The sequence below is a fragment of the Mytilus edulis genome, chromosome 5, assembly GCF_963676685.1.
Source record: "Mytilus edulis chromosome 5, xbMytEdul2.2, whole genome shotgun sequence".
Lineage (NCBI taxonomy): Eukaryota > Metazoa > Mollusca > Bivalvia > Mytilida > Mytilidae > Mytilus > Mytilus edulis.
In genome coordinates this window covers 53769684-53790094 of record NC_092348.1, presented here as the reverse complement: position 1 = coordinate 53790094, position 20411 = coordinate 53769684, and the positions used below count along the sequence as shown (strand labels likewise).

General features: G+C 31.4%; 1 protein-coding gene across 1 annotated transcript; it reads right to left on the bottom strand.

The window, feature by feature from the left end:
* Window positions 1–6057: 6057 nt before the first annotated feature.
* On the bottom strand, window positions 6058–20394 carry LOC139523895 (HAUS augmin-like complex subunit 4). The gene is made up of 9 exons (XM_071318270.1): window positions 20264–20394; window positions 18968–19104; window positions 17229–17360; window positions 16280–16417; window positions 14942–15044; window positions 13847–13986; window positions 10890–11020; window positions 8457–8525; window positions 6058–6428 (listed from the first exon to the last, which is right to left on the bottom strand). The coding sequence occupies exons 1-9, from the start codon at window positions 20280–20282 to the stop codon at window positions 6233–6235; spliced, it is 1065 nt and encodes a 354-aa protein (XP_071174371.1). The 5' UTR covers window positions 20283–20394; the 3' UTR covers window positions 6058–6232.
* Window positions 20395–20411: the final 17 nt, after the last annotated feature.

The following is a 20411-nucleotide window of genomic DNA, read 5'->3' as shown; positions in this document are numbered from 1 at the left end:
CTTATAGTTTAAGAAAAATAGACCAAAACACAAAAACTTTACACAGTGCAATGAACTGTGAAAATGAGGTCACGGTCAAATAAAACCTGCGCGTCTGACATAAAGATCATAAAATATTTCCATACACCAAATAAAGTTGACCTATAGCATATAGTATTAGATAAAAAGACCAAAACTCAAAAACTTAACATTGACCACTGAACCATGAAAATGAGGTCAAGGTCACATGACATCTGCCCGCTAGACATGTACACCTTACAATCATTCCATACAACAAATATAGTAAACCTATTGCATATAGTATGAGAAAAACAGACCAAAACACAAAAATTTAACTATAACAACTGAACCATGAAAATGAGGTCAAGGTCAGATGACACCTGCCAGTTGGACATGTACACCTTACAGTCCTTCCATACACCGAATATACTAGCCCTATTGCTTATAGTATCTGAGATATGGACTTGACCACCAAAACTTAACCTTGTACACTGATCCATGAAATGAGGTCGAGGTCAAGTGAAATCTGTCTGACAGACATGAGGACCTTGCATGGTACGCACATATGAAATATAGTTATCCTATTACTTATAATAAGAGAGAATTCAACATTACAAATAATTTGAACTTTTTTTTCAAGTGGTTACTGAACCATGAAAATGAAGTCAAGGACATTGGACATGTGACTGACGGAAACTTCGCAACATGAGGCATCTATATACAAAGTATGAAGCATCCAGGTCTTCCACCTTCTAAAATATAAAGCTTTTAAGAAGTTAGCTAACACCGCCGCCGCCGGAGCCGCCGTAGCCGCCGCCGCCGGATCACTATCCCTATGTCGAGCTTTCTGCAACAAAAGTTGCAGGCTCGACAAAAATAATAACTTTAATAATTTAACGGAAGAAAAAAAAATCATTGTTTGCTAAATCCATCATCGACTCTACAAACAAATAAGTTAGGATCCTTCTTGAAAACTGAGTCATTAGAACTGAGGCCAGGGAACTCTTAACAGCTTGTTTGTTGTTTTGATGCTGATTTTATTGTGTATGTTTGATATGTATGTATACATGTTTGTTTATTGTGTTAATATATGTTGGTCACAAACTGTAAAGTTTATACGACAATAAAATATTTGATTTGATTTGATTTGATTTGATTTAACCAAATGGTAACACCAAAAGCTCGAACACATCAACGAATGGATAACAAATGTCATATTCCTGACTTTTCTTATGTAGAAAATGGTGGATTAAACCTGGTGTAAAAGAGACAGCAGATATACATTTTTTAGACTTAACTTTGATTATTTTGTTTTGAATGAAAGTAAAATGGTGGAATTAATTTATCGATTTTGTTCATTTCACAAAACTGAAGTCATAAGAGAAAAGAAAGTGCACTGAACATTCGATAAAAAAAATTCCCAGTGGTATCTGACAAAAAGTGAAAACAGGTCAATTAAAATATGATGCATGGATATATCAGATAGAGCTAAGTTTCTGCAATGGTGACTCCATCATTCACAGGAAATTTAGGTGAATGATTCCATATGTTTCATCGTCTGCTGTGAATCATGACAGGAACTATCTACATTATCTGATCTGATGTACAAACAAAAAGCGGGATATAATCACTTTCATCATAATCAAGGATGAAGTATGAAGGATGGCTGAGAACAATCTCAGGATAACGCCAAACATTACATAAGTGCCTGGGAAAGTTTCTCTATTGTTTTCAGTACACATAATACATCAAATTGTCAACCTAATTATTACATACATTCTCAACGCATTTCAAGTAGAATCAAAGACATGTTTTGTGGAGATTATAAATAAACTTGAAAAGGTCAATAACAAATTTATCTTATGTCATTGGTTACTGGAAAGTTGACTATGCATATGTACCTTTGTTGTACTAAGCTTGCACGAAAGTCCTTTATCAGGATAGAAGTATAGTCACATGAATTGCTAGCAATAAATGATCGAAAAAAAAAATGGGTAAAAAATAACAGGTATGAAACAATGACGTGTATAGTGTTATATGTTTACCCATTTATAGATACTATCACCACCTTAAGTTTATTTAAGAACATATTACTTTTTTAATAGGTCTGCCATCGTGTGATGCTCATAACAGTAAACTCCTCAACAGTGTGGTAACGAAATCGATCAATGACTTATAATTTACCAGTTATTAACATCACATTCATTAAAATCAAGAAACAACACTAAAATTTACAAACACACGTGTATATGAACACCATACGATGGTGCAAAAAGTTCATTTGTAAAACTGAAATATTTATCAGTCTAGGAAATGACATTTATTGCAGTTTTTTTAATTTATTTAAATCAGTTTCTTTAGGAAATTTTAAGGTTATTGGATTTTTTTTCAATTATATAGAATTAAGATGGGTCTTCACTGAGTTTGCCAAAACACTGTGATTCATGTCAGTATAGGAACAAACCTGCTTTAAAGGTGTGCAATTGGTACCCAGAGGAATACATGCAACATGTCGATAAAGTGTGTATTGGCTTATCATTGTCAAGGAGAAAATGTTCAGCTTTAATCTTCTTAACACACTTCCAATTAGTATCTAGCATATTAACTTTTGTATAATTACAGAATGATTTTTATGAGTTGCAGCAATAAATCTACAATCAAATTTTAACACCACCATTCAATCAAATAGGAAATCATTTGATTGATAACAGTGTGAGTATAGTGTAAGAGTTGAAAAGTCAAAACTGTCGATCAAATTAAAAGGACCACCAAAAAAGACTATTGTACTTTTTTTTTATGTAGTTTATGTAGGTAACCAATATATAGGAGGAACTTGCAATGTTCCATGTGGTTTGATGAGGAAGTCATTTGAATTTAAAGGATGAATCTTAAAAAAGGTTGCAGCATAAGTTGGGGTTCTAATGGTTTAAAAGGACACTTTATTTCAAAGTTTTGAACTGTGTCAGATGAACAACAGATAAGGAAAAGCTAACATCTGCAATGTTGTCCAGATAAGATTTTTTTTTACCAACACTCAAGTAGGTGGGAAGTGAATTGCCAATTCTTGTGAAAAATACAAAATTCCACTTCCAAAAAGTATGAAAATAAAATAACCTGTTGTGTTTACTGTGCATACTCACAAAACTTTTCAGAAAGTTTTTTTATTTATTGTTTTGATTCCTCATTTTAAAATTGTAAAATTTATTGGTGATTGTCTTCAATTAAAGTTTAAATTAATGGTTATAATAAAAGTTTTATCATTTAAGTGAACTTTTATATAGTATTTAGTTAGGTTATAAAGGTGATTTTTAAATTGTTTGCAGATGTTCAATATCAATACAAAATCACCCAATAAAAGAATGATTTTTTTCAGATCTATTGATTATAGAAAAACATAAGTAGACTCACAATTTATTTCAGCTGTTTTTATAATTTAAAGTTTTCAATCTTAATCTTTGGCGTCTTAGTCATAAAATTGCGCCAGCAAACCAAATACAATGATGATATCCAAAGCATGTTTTTTCCTTGAAAAATGAAAATAATAGACTTAAGAGGTGTCTGTATCGTTCTTGATTATTCGAATCTCCTTAACACCAATCCAAATACTAAATATCCGACCCTATATTAATCAGGAAATCCTAACCTTAACATTGGAACATTAAAATAATGTCAAGATTAAATGAAAATGACTTCTCGACATGGCCTATATGCAGCTGGTCGTAGAAAGGTATGTGCAAATTGTAGTTAACATACATACACAATACTAAGGTAATTGTTAATGCTGCTGAAAAAGTATACACAAGATATTTTCATAGTACTACAACCTTTATCTCATGCAAAAAGAAAACATTCTCAAAACAAGAATGTGTCCAAAGTACACGGATGCCCCACTCGCACTATCCTTTTCCATGTTCCATGGACTGTGAAATTGGGTAATAATCTAATTTGGAATTAAAATTAGAAAGATTATACTATAGGGAACATATGTACTAAGTTTCAAGTTGATTGGACTTCAATTTTATCAAAAACTACCTTGACCAAAAACTTTAACCTGAAACTCCCACTTTCATTTTCTATGTTCAGTGGACTGTGAAATTGGGGTCAAAAGTCTAATTTGGCTTCAAAATTAAAAAGATCATATCATAAGCAACAAGTCTATTAAGTTTCAAGTTGATTGGACTTCAGCTTCATTAAAAACTACCTTGATTAAAAACTTTAACCTGAACGACGGACGCACAGACGGACGCACAGATGAAAGGAGCCACAGACTAATATTTTAGTGTTTTATATATTGACAATGATCGAACTGCTAAGAACTCTTATGTTTTTGAAGCAAGCAAAATAAACTTAAAATGGTAAAACAATTTCAGAGATTCAAATTAATGTAGATCTATTTTGCACACTCTACTTTAATACTCTGTGAATTATTAGGATACCAATTATAATGGTTACAGTTTATCACAATCAACATTGCTATTGTATATTCAGAAATGAAATCTATTCAATAAACGATATGAAAGGCAAGCTCTCACTATAAAATCCTTCTTAAAAACAGAAACAAAAAAAGATTTACAAACATTCTGTGGATTCATTATTATGCATTTGATACCATTTTTGTGGATTTCTTGAGTACAAGAGGACTACAGGTACACATTAAAATGTTAAAAAAAAATAAAGGTTGAATGCAGACTTTGGGAACACCAGGAAACCAAATATCCATGAAAATTCTACAAAAATAAATGAATCCACAGCATATGTTCAAAAACTTTGCAAGGCATATGTTCAATAATTTGGCAAGACATTTTATAGGAATTGGGCAAAATATTTATGTGGACTGCTTGAAAAATATTAAGAAGACCATCATAGAAGTCAAAGAGAAACTGACAATATATTTGCAAAAATGAAAAGAAAAAAAAACAACAAGTTAATAGTAAACAAATCATTTATAATAAATGAAAGACACAAATCCCAAATAAAAACAGTGAGTGTTTTCATCTGCTTGACAAGATGAAACAAATTCTGCTCCACTTATGGCACACATTGTGTAGCTCATGGCAAGTACAAATTCAGTGATAAGTTTCATTCAGTTATGTCACTATAAACATCAATTTAATAAACAAACTGCCTGAAAGGGTGACAATGAAATAACACACATAATTATCTCTAGAACAAAAATGTCATACCTAAAAATATTAAAGCATGCATTTTGAGCATTGAGAAAACTTTGCAAAGACTTTAATGTAAGGGCTATTCCATTAAAATGTATGTTTGAGGGTAGGAAGGGATGTTTAGTTATTATATTTGGGTCATGGGTCTTTTTTTTATTATGCATCTATTACCCTTAGGCAAAATTATCTATAAAATGGTTCTTGATTGTAGGAATATTTCAAAAGTCACTTCCTTCACTCCCACATACATTTTAATGGAATAGCCCTAATGTGACATTTGTACTGTGTCAAGAGTGTCTGGCCTGTATTTGGCCTGGGAATACATATATATTTGTTTTAATGCACATAAACAAGAACTTAAAAATAGAACATCAGGTAATGTACTGCTTCCACATGTCATTGAACTTTAATTACAATGGAAGAGGCACATTTTTAATAATCAATATTATTGATAATTTGTGCATTTTTCCTTTGATCTTTTTTTGTGATAATTTTTCATATCATGCTACTCACTTGAGAACGAAAATTATCTCTAAAAACTAAGGAGGCACGTGACGTTGCTAATGAAATTGACAACGTCATCAAAGGTAAACTGATTATAATTGGTAATCTCAACTTGATTGTTTTTCTTGCTTTCACCGTACCGGATTTTCTTTTTCGCCGTACCGGCTCAAGCGAGGAAATCAATTTGTTGAGATGATCAACAATAATCAATAAATCTATCATTAGTAAACAAAACTGATCAGACATTGACAAAAATCCTGCCTGAATAGCAAAACAGTTGTGTCTTGCAAAGCAAAAACCCTATAAAACACATGCAGACTATGACAAATTATTCTGAAGTAACTTCATTTCTAAGCAGAACGAACTAGTAAGAATAGACTATAAATGGCATATAAATATATTTTTATTAAACGTATCTGAATAACACCAAAAATATGGCAAAATAGCAGATCTATAAATATCAACAATGAAATATTTTCCGAGACATCTTTAAATTAGACATAAAATACTCTCAGTTCTAAGAATATACAAAGTACATAACAAAATAGAATAATTTAATACTATCTATCTTTGTTTTCTATACTTTGTTGGAATTCTTTCAGTGCCCACTGTTTATTTTCTACCTCATTTTTTAACTTGCTATATTCATTCACTAAAGAGTCGAATCCCATTCCAACAGATTCATATGCTTTCAATGCCTGTGATACATTAGTATATTCTGTTTCAGTTTCATTATGCTCAGATTTTAAATACTTTCTGCAATAAACAAAAAATAAACTGTTATTACAGAGATATGTCTTGCCTTTTTGTAATTTTGATTATGCTAATGTTGAAATCAAAATAGCAATACTTTAACATCTTACACAAGTTATGCAAATATTCAAAGTCAATGAACCATGACTGAGTTACATGGCTAAACAATCTCCATGAAAATGAGATGTGCCAATGCTAATACAACTGCATACCAAATACCAGTGACTTGTTATAAGTCGTTCCCAAACCTAAATACAAACATTAACTTGTAAACTATGTAAAAGTTTCAAAGTCAATGAACCATGAAGAGGGGTAGGGCTATTTAATCTCAATTGAAATGATACTTGCAAATGCCAATAGATTTGCATACCAAATATCATTGACTTAACATTAGCAGTTCATCTTAAACTGATCTAATCACGAACTAATACATGTAAACTAAGATAAGTTTTTAGACTGACTGAGGGGCAAGGCCAAATTATCTCCATGGAAATGAGATATGCCAATGCTTATACAACTACATATCAAATATCATTGACCTACCACTCGTTGTTCCCCATAAACTGACCTAATCACTAACTAATACATGTAAAATAAGCAAAAGTTTCCAAGTCATTAGACCATGACTGAGGGGGCAGGGCCAAATAATCTGCATGGAAATGAGATGTTCCAATGCTTATACAACTGTATACCAAATATGATTTACCACTTGTGGTTCGCCATAAACTATATCTAATCACAAAGTAATATATTATTGACACCGCTGTCGTCTCTGCAGCTGACACTGGAAACAGCTTACCCATGTCTCGCTTTTTCACTCCATCAAGGCGAGACAAAAAACCAAATTATCCAATGTGCCTCATGATGTACTTTGTGTTATACACTTTCAGTTGAAAATATTTCATAATTCACACCAAAATGTCATGCACAGTGCAGTACACCAAAAGCTATCTAAACAAATTTTTTTTACACTCTAAATGATTCTTTATTGCAAATATTGCTTTTTAACAATTAAACCTGGTGTACAGCATTTAAAAATAAAAGGCTTGCCTTTATGGCTTTAGTTTTTATTGTAATTGGGCAATATAAGTCAATGTCATCAATGAATTTGACATTCATTAAGTAAACTTTTCCTGTTTGAATTGTTTTTCACCAGTCACTTTGGGGCCTATTATAGCTTGCTGTTTGGAGTGCCAAGGCTCCATGTTGAAGGCTGTAGTTTGACCTATCCTTGTTAACTTTTTATAACTTGGAATAAGAGTTGTCTCATTGGCACTTGTACCACATCATTTTATAAATACAAATATTTTGTTTACAATATATTACATTAAAGAGACAGTAAAACATAATAAAATGTGTTGTAAAATATTAGTTGCAACTCAAACATGAAACTTTTTCATGGAGATAATTGAATGAGCATGCAAAAATAAATGTCTGATGGAGATTTGTCTCATTGATCTTATTCTTATGTAGCCAATTTAGAGAAGCTACAGTTACTTCCCTTTGCATATAAGATTTTGTTATTAATTAAGACAATTAACCCTTTTTTAAATTTTTATTAGTAAAATAAACCACTTATACATATAATCCTAACTTATTCAAGTTTAAAGTACATCTTTACTTCAAATGAATATCTTTCATGTAAAAGGGTAGTTTAGATCAACTTTATTACCCAATAGGCTTATTTTCTTATGTATTTTAAAAATCAATTATGTTTATATTACATGGCTATATGTAATTTATCGTTAGTTAAAACTGTAATGATGGTGACTTGTCATGATCCTTAGATTTATACATAAGAATAATGTAAGCCGAATTTGATCTTAGTTAGCAAAGTTGTTTCAAAAAAGTTATATGTCAAGAGATGTCAATAACTCGCACTGGTGAGTAAAACTTGACTTAACAATATTACTCCATTCCAATTTCCAAAAGATCTATAAAATAAAAAAATAAAAAAAATCCTTTTCAACCAGGATAACATTTACATTTGTTGTAATTGATAATGGGATAAGCAGGAACTACTGTACTAACCTAATCTGACTTAAAGCTCTGCAAGTTTCTACTGTGTACGTCTCACATAATATTTGTAATTCTGTTAATCTGAAACGAAAAAAACAATAAAGTATGGAGTTGTGCAATGATTTCAGTTATTTTAGTTATTTCATTTTAGTTAATCTTGTTTGCTCAATTTGCTGATCATTTTGTTTTTTAACAGCTTCTACCGATTGACTATAGTTTTGGAAATAATTGGCTAAAACATGAAAACTAGTCAATAATAATCATTCCAGGACAATAACTCGTAACGGTCACACGATTAAGGTGGTGCCAAACCAAGGATCAGGAAATTTTTTCAAATAATTTCAGTAATTTTGCGATAATTTTAAAGTTGGTGTCTTTTTTCAAAAAAGATTATAAAAATCACTTTACCAGCTGCTTATTGCTGATACTCATAGCATCAAGGAACTTGTTTTAACTGTTGGCGATGCATCGCATTTACATCGCGAAATTCTTACAATTTTTCCAAAAATCGTTCAAGAGCAGTTAAAGGAAGGCAACAGTATGAAAATGAAATGATTTAAATGACTCAAACTGATCAATTTCTCAGACATCGCTAACGTTTCTTTCGATTTTGAAGACAAACTAATAACCAGATGTTTTGAGACAGTACTAAAACGAGTAATTCCAGACTCATTTCCGGGATTAGTTTTGTTGATCAATTTGACTGGAAATCATCGGCTTTTTTATTTTTTACCTTTGATAGTGTTTGAATATTAATGATAATAGTTGCACTTGTTTTATTTAGCATGAAATCATTTTGAATTGACGATTTAGTGTCTAATTTGCGGAAGGAAATTGCATGCATGCATATTACAAGGTAAACAAAGCATGTGTGTAAGAAGTGAAAAAAAACCTTTTTTCTACGTAAATTAAATTAATTTTTTAGCTGAAAAGTAATTAAATAATAATGAAGACAGTTGTTATGGAATTTTAATTTATTTACAATTTAGTTCTGAGCTTGTGATCAAGTCAGGTGTGAATTAAAAACACAGGAAAAGAGATTAGAGCGATCATTAGACAATATTCCCCTTAAGCATTACAAAAGTTATTAGGAGAGCCCTCATGATTTTAACACTATTACTGGAGTGGCAATTTTATTACAGGAAAGGGACAACAAAACAGAAAACAAGTTCAAAGTGGGGATTAAGAAAACCAATCTTATTTAACAAAATTGTTTCTGCAAAAATATAAAATTTGACCCAAATCCGAATCTGTCGTTTTGGACAAATGGATTTCAGAATCAGTCAAGTCTGGCATATATGACCGTTTCCTTGTGTAACCAAACATCTTGACTAAAATTAATTTGGCTCGTTTAATTTTCATAAAATTTTGACAAATTATTTACAGACCCTTTGACAAAAATATAAAAATTTCAAAAAACTTGAACCCCAAACTTTATCAAAAAAATGTCATTAGCTATATAGCAATTTGACAAACACTAATTTCGATCACTGAGAAGCTTTATATTTCCCTTAACAATAGAACTTGATTAAAACAATCAGCTGGCATTTACAGAGATATCTCCCTGAAGTGTTATAAACCACCTTAAATGGTTTTAGCCATTACCCATTTTTGTAGATCTTTTACTGCTTATCATTTTTGCTGTTTGCAGTTTTTACCTTAATATTATAGACTTTGATGAATTTATTCAAAAAACATTTGGTTTTCTATATAATACATTATTTTCAGACATCATTCGATGAATACTTTTTTTGTAGATGTGTATAAGATCCACGATATCTTTTAATTTCTATTCATACACTATCCATCATATATAAGCACCATCTTTGCTAGCCAAGGGTTACGATCCACTCCCGCTCTATTCACCCTTGGCGGATTGAGATAATATTTCGGAGACACAAGGTAAGGATTTTTATTGGTTGCAGTAGAAACTCGCTGCATCCAATCAAAAAGCGCCTATAACATGATCACGTGTAAATGTAGAAAGTGTTTGTAAACAATTGCCACATGTTTATTGTGCAACAAGTCGTTACATCACTAAACCTACGACTATATTTAGTGACAACTTGAATGTTTTAATCAACTTATAGAAGTTCCTGTGTATGTTTTATGCAGAAATGCATGAATGTTGACGTATATTTTCGTTTCCGGCTTTACCAAGTGGGTAGAATCTAGACGCTACCATGTTTTTACCTCCAAATTGAAGAGTTCAAGTACTACCATTGGTCAAGAATAATGTATTCGGAATGGGCGTGACTTTAATCTTCCGATAGATGGCGCAACACAGATATCACAAATGTTGGCTCAATCTGCCAAGGGTGAAGAGAGCGGGAGTGGATCGTAACCTTTGGCTAGCGAAGATGATATAAGCACATGCCATCTATTTTGACCCTCCTTATTTTCAAATTCCTTAAAATGTAAGCATATAAGGTACATTTGACATACCTTATTTTTAGACAGAGACCATCACATTTAGACACTAGCCATTCTGTAGTAACTGTGTCATGTTCTGTTTGGTTTTGTAACCTATACCGACAGATCAAATCCTCCAGCAGTGACAAGGAATCTAACAATGTCTGTAACAGAAAAACATGTCAAAATTTTTGTTCAAGCCAAGTCTTATCATTTCTCTGGCATATTTAATACCTGTCAAAGTTAGCAAAGAATGATAATTAACAAATTAATGCAACCAAAAGGATTTCAATAGCTAATTAGATTAGGGACAACATCAAAAGATCAATGTAAGATAAACCAGATGCTCCGCAGGGCGTAGCTTTATACGACCGCAGAGGTTGAACCCTGAACGGTTGGGGCAAGTATGGACACAACATTCAAGCTGGATTCAGCTCTAAATTTGGATTGTGATTAAATAGTTGACACAGCATAGGTTTCTGACACAGAATGAATGTGTTCTAATGAACTTAAAATTTTTGTTTCTCTTAGAGCAATTCACTATGCTGTTGAATATTAATCCTCTCAAAAAAATGTTTGAAGAAATTTTCTTTTTTATTTATGAAATTTCAAATGAGAAAAATTGAACCCAATTTTTTTAATCACATCCCCCTTTCCCTTATTCCAAAACTAATCTCAATTAAAATTTCTAATGGAGTTTGCAACAATAACTACTCATTTAAATACATCATAAAATATTAAGATGTAAAAAAACTGCTTGTTATCACTGAATGGTAAAGATTATTTTAATTTATCAGTTGGTAGTAAAAAGTGAATATACATTGTATATTGTATATAACAAAGATTTAAGTTGATTCTGGACAAAGAAAGATAACTCCAATTAAAAAAAAATCTTGCTATTGCACAATATTTTGCAATTAGATATTTCTTGCTTACTATTCTGGACAAAGAAAGATAACTCTAATTAAATTTTTTTTTGATATTTCACAATATTGTGCAATTAGATATTTCTTGCCATTGCGCAATACTGTGCAATTGAAAAGACTTGCTATTACACAATACTTAATATAATAATTTTAGATCCTGATTTGGACCAACTTGAAAACTGGGCCCATAATAAAAAATCTAAGTACATTTTTGGATTCAGCATATCAAAGAACTTCAAGATTTCAATTTTTGTTAAAATCAGACTAAGTTTAATTTTGGACCCTTTGGACTTTAGTGTAGACCAATTTGAAAACAGGACCAAAAATGAAGAATCTACATACACAGTTAGATTTGGAATATCAAAGAACCCCATTTATTCAATTTTTGATGAAATCAAACAAAGTTTAATTTTGGACCCCGATTTGGACCAACTTGAAAACTGGGCCAATAATCAAGAATCTAAGTACATTTTTAGATTCAGCATATCAAAGAACCTAACTGATTCATTTTTTGTCAAAATCAAACTAAGTTTAATTTTGGACCCTTTGGACCTTAATGTAGACCAATTTGAAAACGGGACCAAAAGTTAAGAATCTACATACACAGTCATGACAGTTAGATTCAGCATATCAAAGAACCCCAATTATTCAATTTTGATGAAATCAAACAAAAGTTTAATTTTGGACCCTTTGGGCCCCTTATTATGTTGGGACCAAAACTCCCAAAATCAAACCCAACCTTTCTTTTATGGTCATAAACCTTGTGTTTAAATTTCATAGATTTCTATTTACTTATACTAACGTTATGGTGCGAAAACCAAGAAAAATGCTTATTTGGGTCCCTTTTTGGCCCCTAATTCCTAAACTGTTGGGACCTAAACTCCCAAAATCAATACCAACCTTCCTTTTGTAGTCATTAACATTGTGTTTAAATTTCATTGATTTCTATTTACTTAAACTAATGTTATTGTGCGAAAACCAAGAATAATGCTTATTTGGGCCCTTTTTTGGCCCCTAATTCCTAAACTGTTGAGACCAAAACTCCCAAAATCAATCCCAACCGTTCTTTTGTGGTCATAAACCTTGTGTCAAAATTTCATAGATTTCTATTAACTTAAACTAAAGTTATAGTGCGAAAACCAAGAAAATGCTGATTTGGGCCCTTTTTGGCCCCTAATTCCTAAAATGTTGGGACCAAAACTCCCAAAATCAATACCAACCTTCCTTTTGTGGTCATAAACCTTGTGTTAAAATTTCATAGATTTCCATTCACTTTTACTAAAGTTAGAGTGCGAAAACTAAAAGTATTCGGACGCCGGACGACGACGACGACGACGACGCCGACGCCAACGTGATAGCAATATACGACAAATTTTTTCAAAATTTGCGGTCGTATAAAAACTTTATTCAAATACCGGTAGTTTTGGGGTGTGGGGGTTGAACTGCTGCAAGATTTGGTTATCCAACATTGATTTTTACATATATCCATATGGGGCAATCAATTTTTCCCAAATTAAGTTAAGAGGGGGTAGGGGGGTCAGTGAAAAAACTATGTGAATTAAGTTTTTTATCCTTCATTGAACTTTTGATGTCGTCCCTTACATTGTACATACACATTGAAAACTGCAAAAATGTGGGTGATTTGGGGGATAAGTAAATGCAAATTAAAATAACTACAATACAATATAATATTTTCATTCAAATACAGAGGTCTTGTCATATTACTCTAACTTGAAATATTATGAAAAAGTTAATTGCAAGGTGGCAGAAATATTGGGAAGTTATTCCAAAAAAAAACTTTCCAATTGTGTTACTACATTTCTATAAATTGCATTTCAACTAAATATTAATCATTTTAATAAAATTTCATTTTCATTTTCAGTGTTCTTTACTTAGCCTTGCAATGTCTGAACTGGGAACCTCATTTAAGGTTACTTTTGGTATATCCCATGAGTCACTGCTTAATACAGGTTTTTCAGTGTGTAGAAACTGAAAGAGTGATAAAATTAATATTACATATTATAGATATTTCACATCTTTACCAAGCTAGAAGACAAAAAATACCTGATAATATAACCAAAATTGTTTATCCTTTCTGTGTTTTTCTTTGTTCAGTTTAACTTTCATTTGTTTTAACTCATGACACTCTGAATCAATCATTGCTGGTAGTTGTGAAGCCTTGGCAAAGGTAAGTCTGTCACTCTCTGAAAACAAAAATAATGTGTTTAATTGACTGATTGTCCGTGTTTTGCCATTTCAGCACACTTAGCCTATAGTGGTTGTAAGTTTTAATATATGGAGGAAGCCAGAGTGGTCATAGAGAACCACAGACCTTTTTTGCAGGAAAACTGGCAATCCTAATCAGATAGGTTCTAAGTCCAACACACCTTCTACATGCAAGATTTGACCTTACAACCTCATTGTTGAAAAGCTAGTGCTAATGTAGGTGAACTTTTAAGACTACCTTAACTGAAAATTCAAAGTATTAAAAAAGTAGGTATCTAACAGATGCCATAAGTGCAAATATGTTACAAATCATTACTGCTGGCCAAATCTGAAGCCATTCTGTTCAGTAGTTTCTGAGAAAAGTGCGACTAATTGATTTTAAGTATTTTAAATATAATGAAAAATTCAAATAAAATTGAAAATGGAAATGGGGAATGTGTCAAAAAGACAACAACCCGATCATAGAACAGACAACAGCAGAAGGTCACCAACAGGTCTTCAATGTATAGATCTGTAAACACTATGTTTCATCATTATTAGCTGCTGACCAAAAAAAGTCACACTGTTAGAAGTTTCTATGAAAAGTGTGACAAAAATGTTTCTTGGAAACAAAGATGGATGAACATACTGCCAAGGTGATTGCATTATAGCTCCCTCTTTTAGAGTTGGTGTATAATGACATTATCTTTAAAAGTTAAATCTGACTGAAATATTGGTGTGTCAATGAATGTTTGTGTCAATTTGAATTGTAATATTTGATCAAACTGAACAATATTTTCAAACACAGTAATAAAGAAGAGGTCTAACAATAGTTTTTGATATGTTCATTTTATATTTTATGAATATAATGTTTTAATGTGATTATTGTGCTTTATGTATGTATGTGACACCATAATCAATTACTAGTATTCAGTTTCTGATCTTAAATTTTACCTGTTCCATTATCTGGGTCATGAAATGTTACCAGACTTTCACATTTCAATCTTAATCTGTCTTCTATATCTGGTAAAAGCTTCTGTTGTAGGAAAGGTAAATGCTGAAATAAAATAATATTGAATCATGAGTCTAAAAATATTTTTCATTCCAATAGTGCCTATGGCCATTTATCAGTATTTATAACATGTTTTTGTAATGAAGAGCATCATTAATGTTTAAAGGACAAGGTTCACTTTGCTAAAATATGGTTTTGTATTTAATCTGCATTACAGAATATAAAAATAGGCCATAATTTGGTTAAAAATGGATCTATTTCAAAAGTTTTTAATAGTAAGAAAACAAATGACCTCATGACAGTACTTTCTAGACTCAAAAGTCAACAGATTTTTTTCTGACCTAAAAGTTACAAGAAAATGTTAACTGAAACCTATAATACAATTTGTTCTGTACAAAAGTTGCTAAGATTTTTGATGAATCCCTACACACAAATATTTTCTGTTTAGCAGTCGAAATAATTTATTTTCAAAATAGTCAAAAACAATGTGTAACAATTTAACCACAAATAATGTTTACCCTTAATTTAAGAGTCATACTGGTTTTATTTATAATTGGATGTGTCATGAAAAAGTTATTGTATACCAATAATCATATCACAACTATCAGTGGCGGATCCAGCCATTTTAAAAAGGGGGTTCCTAACCTTGGACAAAAGGGGGGTCCAATTATATGTTCCCATTCAAATGCATTGATCGGCCAAAAAAAGGGGGGGTTCCAATCCCCAGACCCCCCCCCCCTGGATCCCCCACTGACTATTTCTGTATGAATCTTGTAATATTTGGACAATATCTAAATAAAATTAGAGCTTTGGGGACAATTTCAAATTCTGTAAACCTTCTCCTTTGGCAGGATTATAGCTCACTTATTCAAAAATTATTATTCTTATATGTTGTTTCTAATAAACTAATGGTCATTGATGTTTTCATCTTGAATTTTGAAGTCATAAATAAAATCATCAACTGTTAATGACCATACCAAGTAGTATTTTCCATACATTTGAAAAAACAAAATATTTTTGTTAGGCAATTACTTTAATATTTCATAAATTTGCAAAATTTTAATGATAAATTCATTCCTTTGTATTGTGTTAATCATTGTTAGAGTGGAACAGAAAGCTGTATTCTGAAAGTAACTTTGATTTTGATAACTATCAGATATTTAAAGGTACAATAAATAAAATCATCATTTAAATATTTACAAGGTACAACAGTTTGTATAACACTTAAACATGAAATGAGTTGATAAAAGAATATTTTACACACAACTCCATATAAATACCTTTTTATAAGGATTCTGTCTTTGAATTTCTTCTCTAGTTAACCCTAACAAGGTTGATGAGGAACCAGGTTCAGGATTACAATCTACATAGTCTCCTATTTCTGCCATTGTTAAACATTCTTGTAAAGCTGCTTGAAACTGAAACATAAATACATAAAATGAAAGAAAATGTTATCTATTATGGATCTTTGTTACTCATCATCATGACATGGTGTATCAACTGACAAATTTAATCCCAATATGCAAGACTTCTAAATTCTAATTGCTAATATATATCTAGACCTTATCCAAAAGCTAGGATGGACAAACTAAGGGAAAATTAACAAACAAACAAACAAATTAGCAATGCTTTATCTCCTCCCAGACTTTGTTTTCCTAATAAATGTTTCCAATATTTATATCACAAAACTTCCAGCAACCAAGGTAAAAGAAAGATTAAAGGTTCGATAAACAATTACTTAAACCACTGTAGTTTAGTGTATTGAGGTAAACAAATATTATAAGAAAACAATCTGCATCAACATGATCAACATGTATTTTTTTTTAACAATACAATTATTAGTGCTTACATGTATAATGTTAGAACTGAATACTTCCTTTTGTAATTTTATTGGGCTGTAAATACATTTTTATGCTATATTGTATATTCACGAAATTACGAGTTTGTATGAAGTTGTATTCATGTAACACCAATACATGTACATCTTTGAAGGAAATAAAACATAATTTTGTATGCCTTCCAATGTTTTCTGCAATCAAAATTAGGGAATCTTAAAAGATAAAACCTCCTGTAATGTAATTATTGAAATGTGAAGGAACAAATGTAGCAAAATCATTTTTACTCTTCAAAATGAACAAAAGGAAGGTTATTATTGGGTTCTTATATAACAGATTATAATATAAAGAGAGTTAATGATATATGTAAGTTTAATAGTGCTTAAATATTTACTTGTTTATCCTCTGAAGACAGAGAGCATTCTTGACTTTTGATTTCATAATCCATTAACAGCTCCTCTACCTCCCTGTATATTGTCTTCTGCATCAACCAATTATGTTTCTCATGTTTAAGTTCCTCCTCAGCCTATTAAAAAACAAGAATGTGTCCATAGTACACGAATGCCCCACTCACATTATAATTTTCTATGTTTAGTGGACCGTGAAATTAGGGTAAAAACTCTAATTTGGCATTAAAATTAGAAAGATTATATCATAGGGAACATGCATACTAAGTTTCAAGTTGATTGGACTTCAACTTCATCAAAAACTACCTTGACCAAAAACTTTAACCTGAAACTTGCACTATCATTTTCTGTGTTCAATTGACTGTAAATTTGGGGTCAAAACTCTAATTTGTCATTAAATTTAGAAAGATCATATCATAGGGAACATGTGTACTAAGTTTTAAGTTGATTGGACTTCAACTTCATCAAAAACTACCTTGACCAAAAACTTTAACCTGAAGTGGGACAGACAGACAATAGACGGACAGACAAACGAACAGACGGACGCACAGACAAGAAAAAATATTGCCCCTCTACTATCATAGGTGGGGCATAAAAATTAATCGTTATTATCGCTATTTTGTGCATTTTTTCTTTGATCTGTTTTTGTGATAATTTTTCATATCATGCTACTCGCTTGAGATGGAAAATTATCGCTAGAAACTAAGGAGGCATGTGGCATTGCTAATGAAATTGACATGAAACTGACATGTCGTCATAGGTAAAATAGTGATAAACAGATTATCATTGGTCATCTCAACTCGATTGCTTTTGCTTACGCCGTACTGGCTCAAGCGAGAAAATCAATCCTGTTGAGATGATCAACAATAATCTATAATGACATCCACTTATAATAGTATGTTAAATGTTTCTGATACATAAACATAGGTAATCTACAATGACAAAATATTGCTCTCCATCAAATTGATTTCAAAAACCATATATGATAAACCAACGTCAACATGTGTTGTTTTGTTGATGTTTGTACATCTATTCTCTTGGAAGAGTCAGGTGTTGGACTTCTACAGTCTATTTTTTTGTAATTGCTGTAATCCTTTTTATGTATTTTGCCATTATAGGTAACAGTTAATAGTACAAAAAAATAATTGTATAATTATATGGAAACTTAACTTAAACCTATAACTATCATGACTATGAAATGAAGTTTTTAAAATTTTTATTAAAACCAACTGAATCATGAAATTTCAGTGTTTCACTGATTTTTATATTTTATTCTTATTTTTACTGTGCCTGGCCCCAGTCAATGGTTGTTGTTTGCATATGATATTTGTTTTTCATTCATTGTTTTGTATATAGATAAGGTTTTAAGTTTTCTTTTTTGAATTGTTTTACACTTGTCATTTCAAGGCCTTTTTACAGCTGACTATGCAGTACAGGTTTTGCTCAATATTGAAAGCAGTGCATTATGTAAAGTTGTTAATTTCTGTGTCATTTGGTCATTTAGTCTCTGGTGCAGAGTTACATTGTACCTCATTGGAAATCATACCACATCTTCTATTTTTCAATATATAATCCATCAAGATGGGTGCATACTAGATATAGTAGCATTCGATCTGTGGTCATTTTTTTGTCATATTTTAGGTCTGACAATTTATATAAACCGATAGATTTATCCTAAATTCCAACTCCAATTTCGATATTCCAGAATAAGGTTTGGAACACTCACCTGCTGTAGATCCTTTTCAGCTTGAACAGATGTGCCATCACTGTTGATGTGTTGTGAAAGCAAATTCAGAAGTCTAGAAAATTCAGGGTTTTGTTGAATGACTTCGTCTGTAACATTCACTGGTAAACTTTCATTAACTGAAACATGACAGATACAAATGTATTACTATTCCAACAACCCCATATGAAATCTAATGACTGACTCCATAGAAATCCATAGGGGTGACAGCATTTAACCAATCATTATATCACTAATTTACCAAAGGTGCAATAAAAATATTTTGTTTTTCATGTCCATGATGTCTGGTTTCAGTAATTACAGAATGAAATATCTCTTAATGATGAATCCAGGTCCGTTCGTGCCCAATCAGATTTGCACCAATTCATGTTCGCCCCTTTCACTTTCGCTCCCTACATGTTCCCACCCTACATGTTCACGCCCAATTCTTATTGTTTTGTGTTTAATAATTTGTAATCAAGTATTGCTATAAATGTTTTTTCATTGTTTTTAAACAGAGTAAGATTCTGACAACATTTTTTTTTGATGTGTTGATAAAATATTAATCATGTTTTGGTTAGTGTATTGCTATACATATTTCTTTTCATTGTTTGAAATTAGAGGCATTGGGATTCTGACAACGTTTTTTTTTATTTGTTGAATAATTCGTAATCATGTTTTGGGTTGTTTATTGCTAGACTTATTTCTTTTTAATTGTTTCTGAATAACATGAATAAAGTCGGATTCTTCTGACAACGTTTTTTCGTGTGTATTGAATACATCTTATATCAGTTGCGTTCCAGGGCATTTCATTCCATATTAAAAGAAGTTTGGAGGTACACTGTCTGTCTTAGTCCAAATAATTATGACGTCTTGAAAGGCTATTATAATTTTTTTCTTTGACGCCTTACATCGACTGTAAGGCGTCAAAGAAAAAAATTATAATAGCCTTTCAAGACGTCATAATTATTTGGACTATGTCTGTCTATGACATGTATGAGGGTAAAAAAAACATAAGTATATATGTACCTCATTTATTTTTATTCACCTTGATGTTGATATCGTACATTCCTTTGTAGGAAGGCGTCCCAGAAAAAAAATAAAATAGCCTTGCCAGACGTCATAATTGTTTGGACTACAATGATGACAAGAAGCAACTTCAGGAATATTATGCATGTTATGTGTACATTCAATTCATATTACACAGCTCCAGATCCAGCTTAAGAGCCTCATGGCTTTTATGTTATATGGTATATAGTATGTTTACATTATATATTAGAAATAATAGCGGCGACGAACCTTTGTCACACTGTAACATTCTCTGTTCTTTTGGACACTTGAAACCGAATTAGTAAAACTAAAAGAAAGGTAATTACAAACAGTTTCAGGGACAGTCACGTACAAAATCCGGATCGTTAATTGATAAGTTAAATGATTTTATTCAACT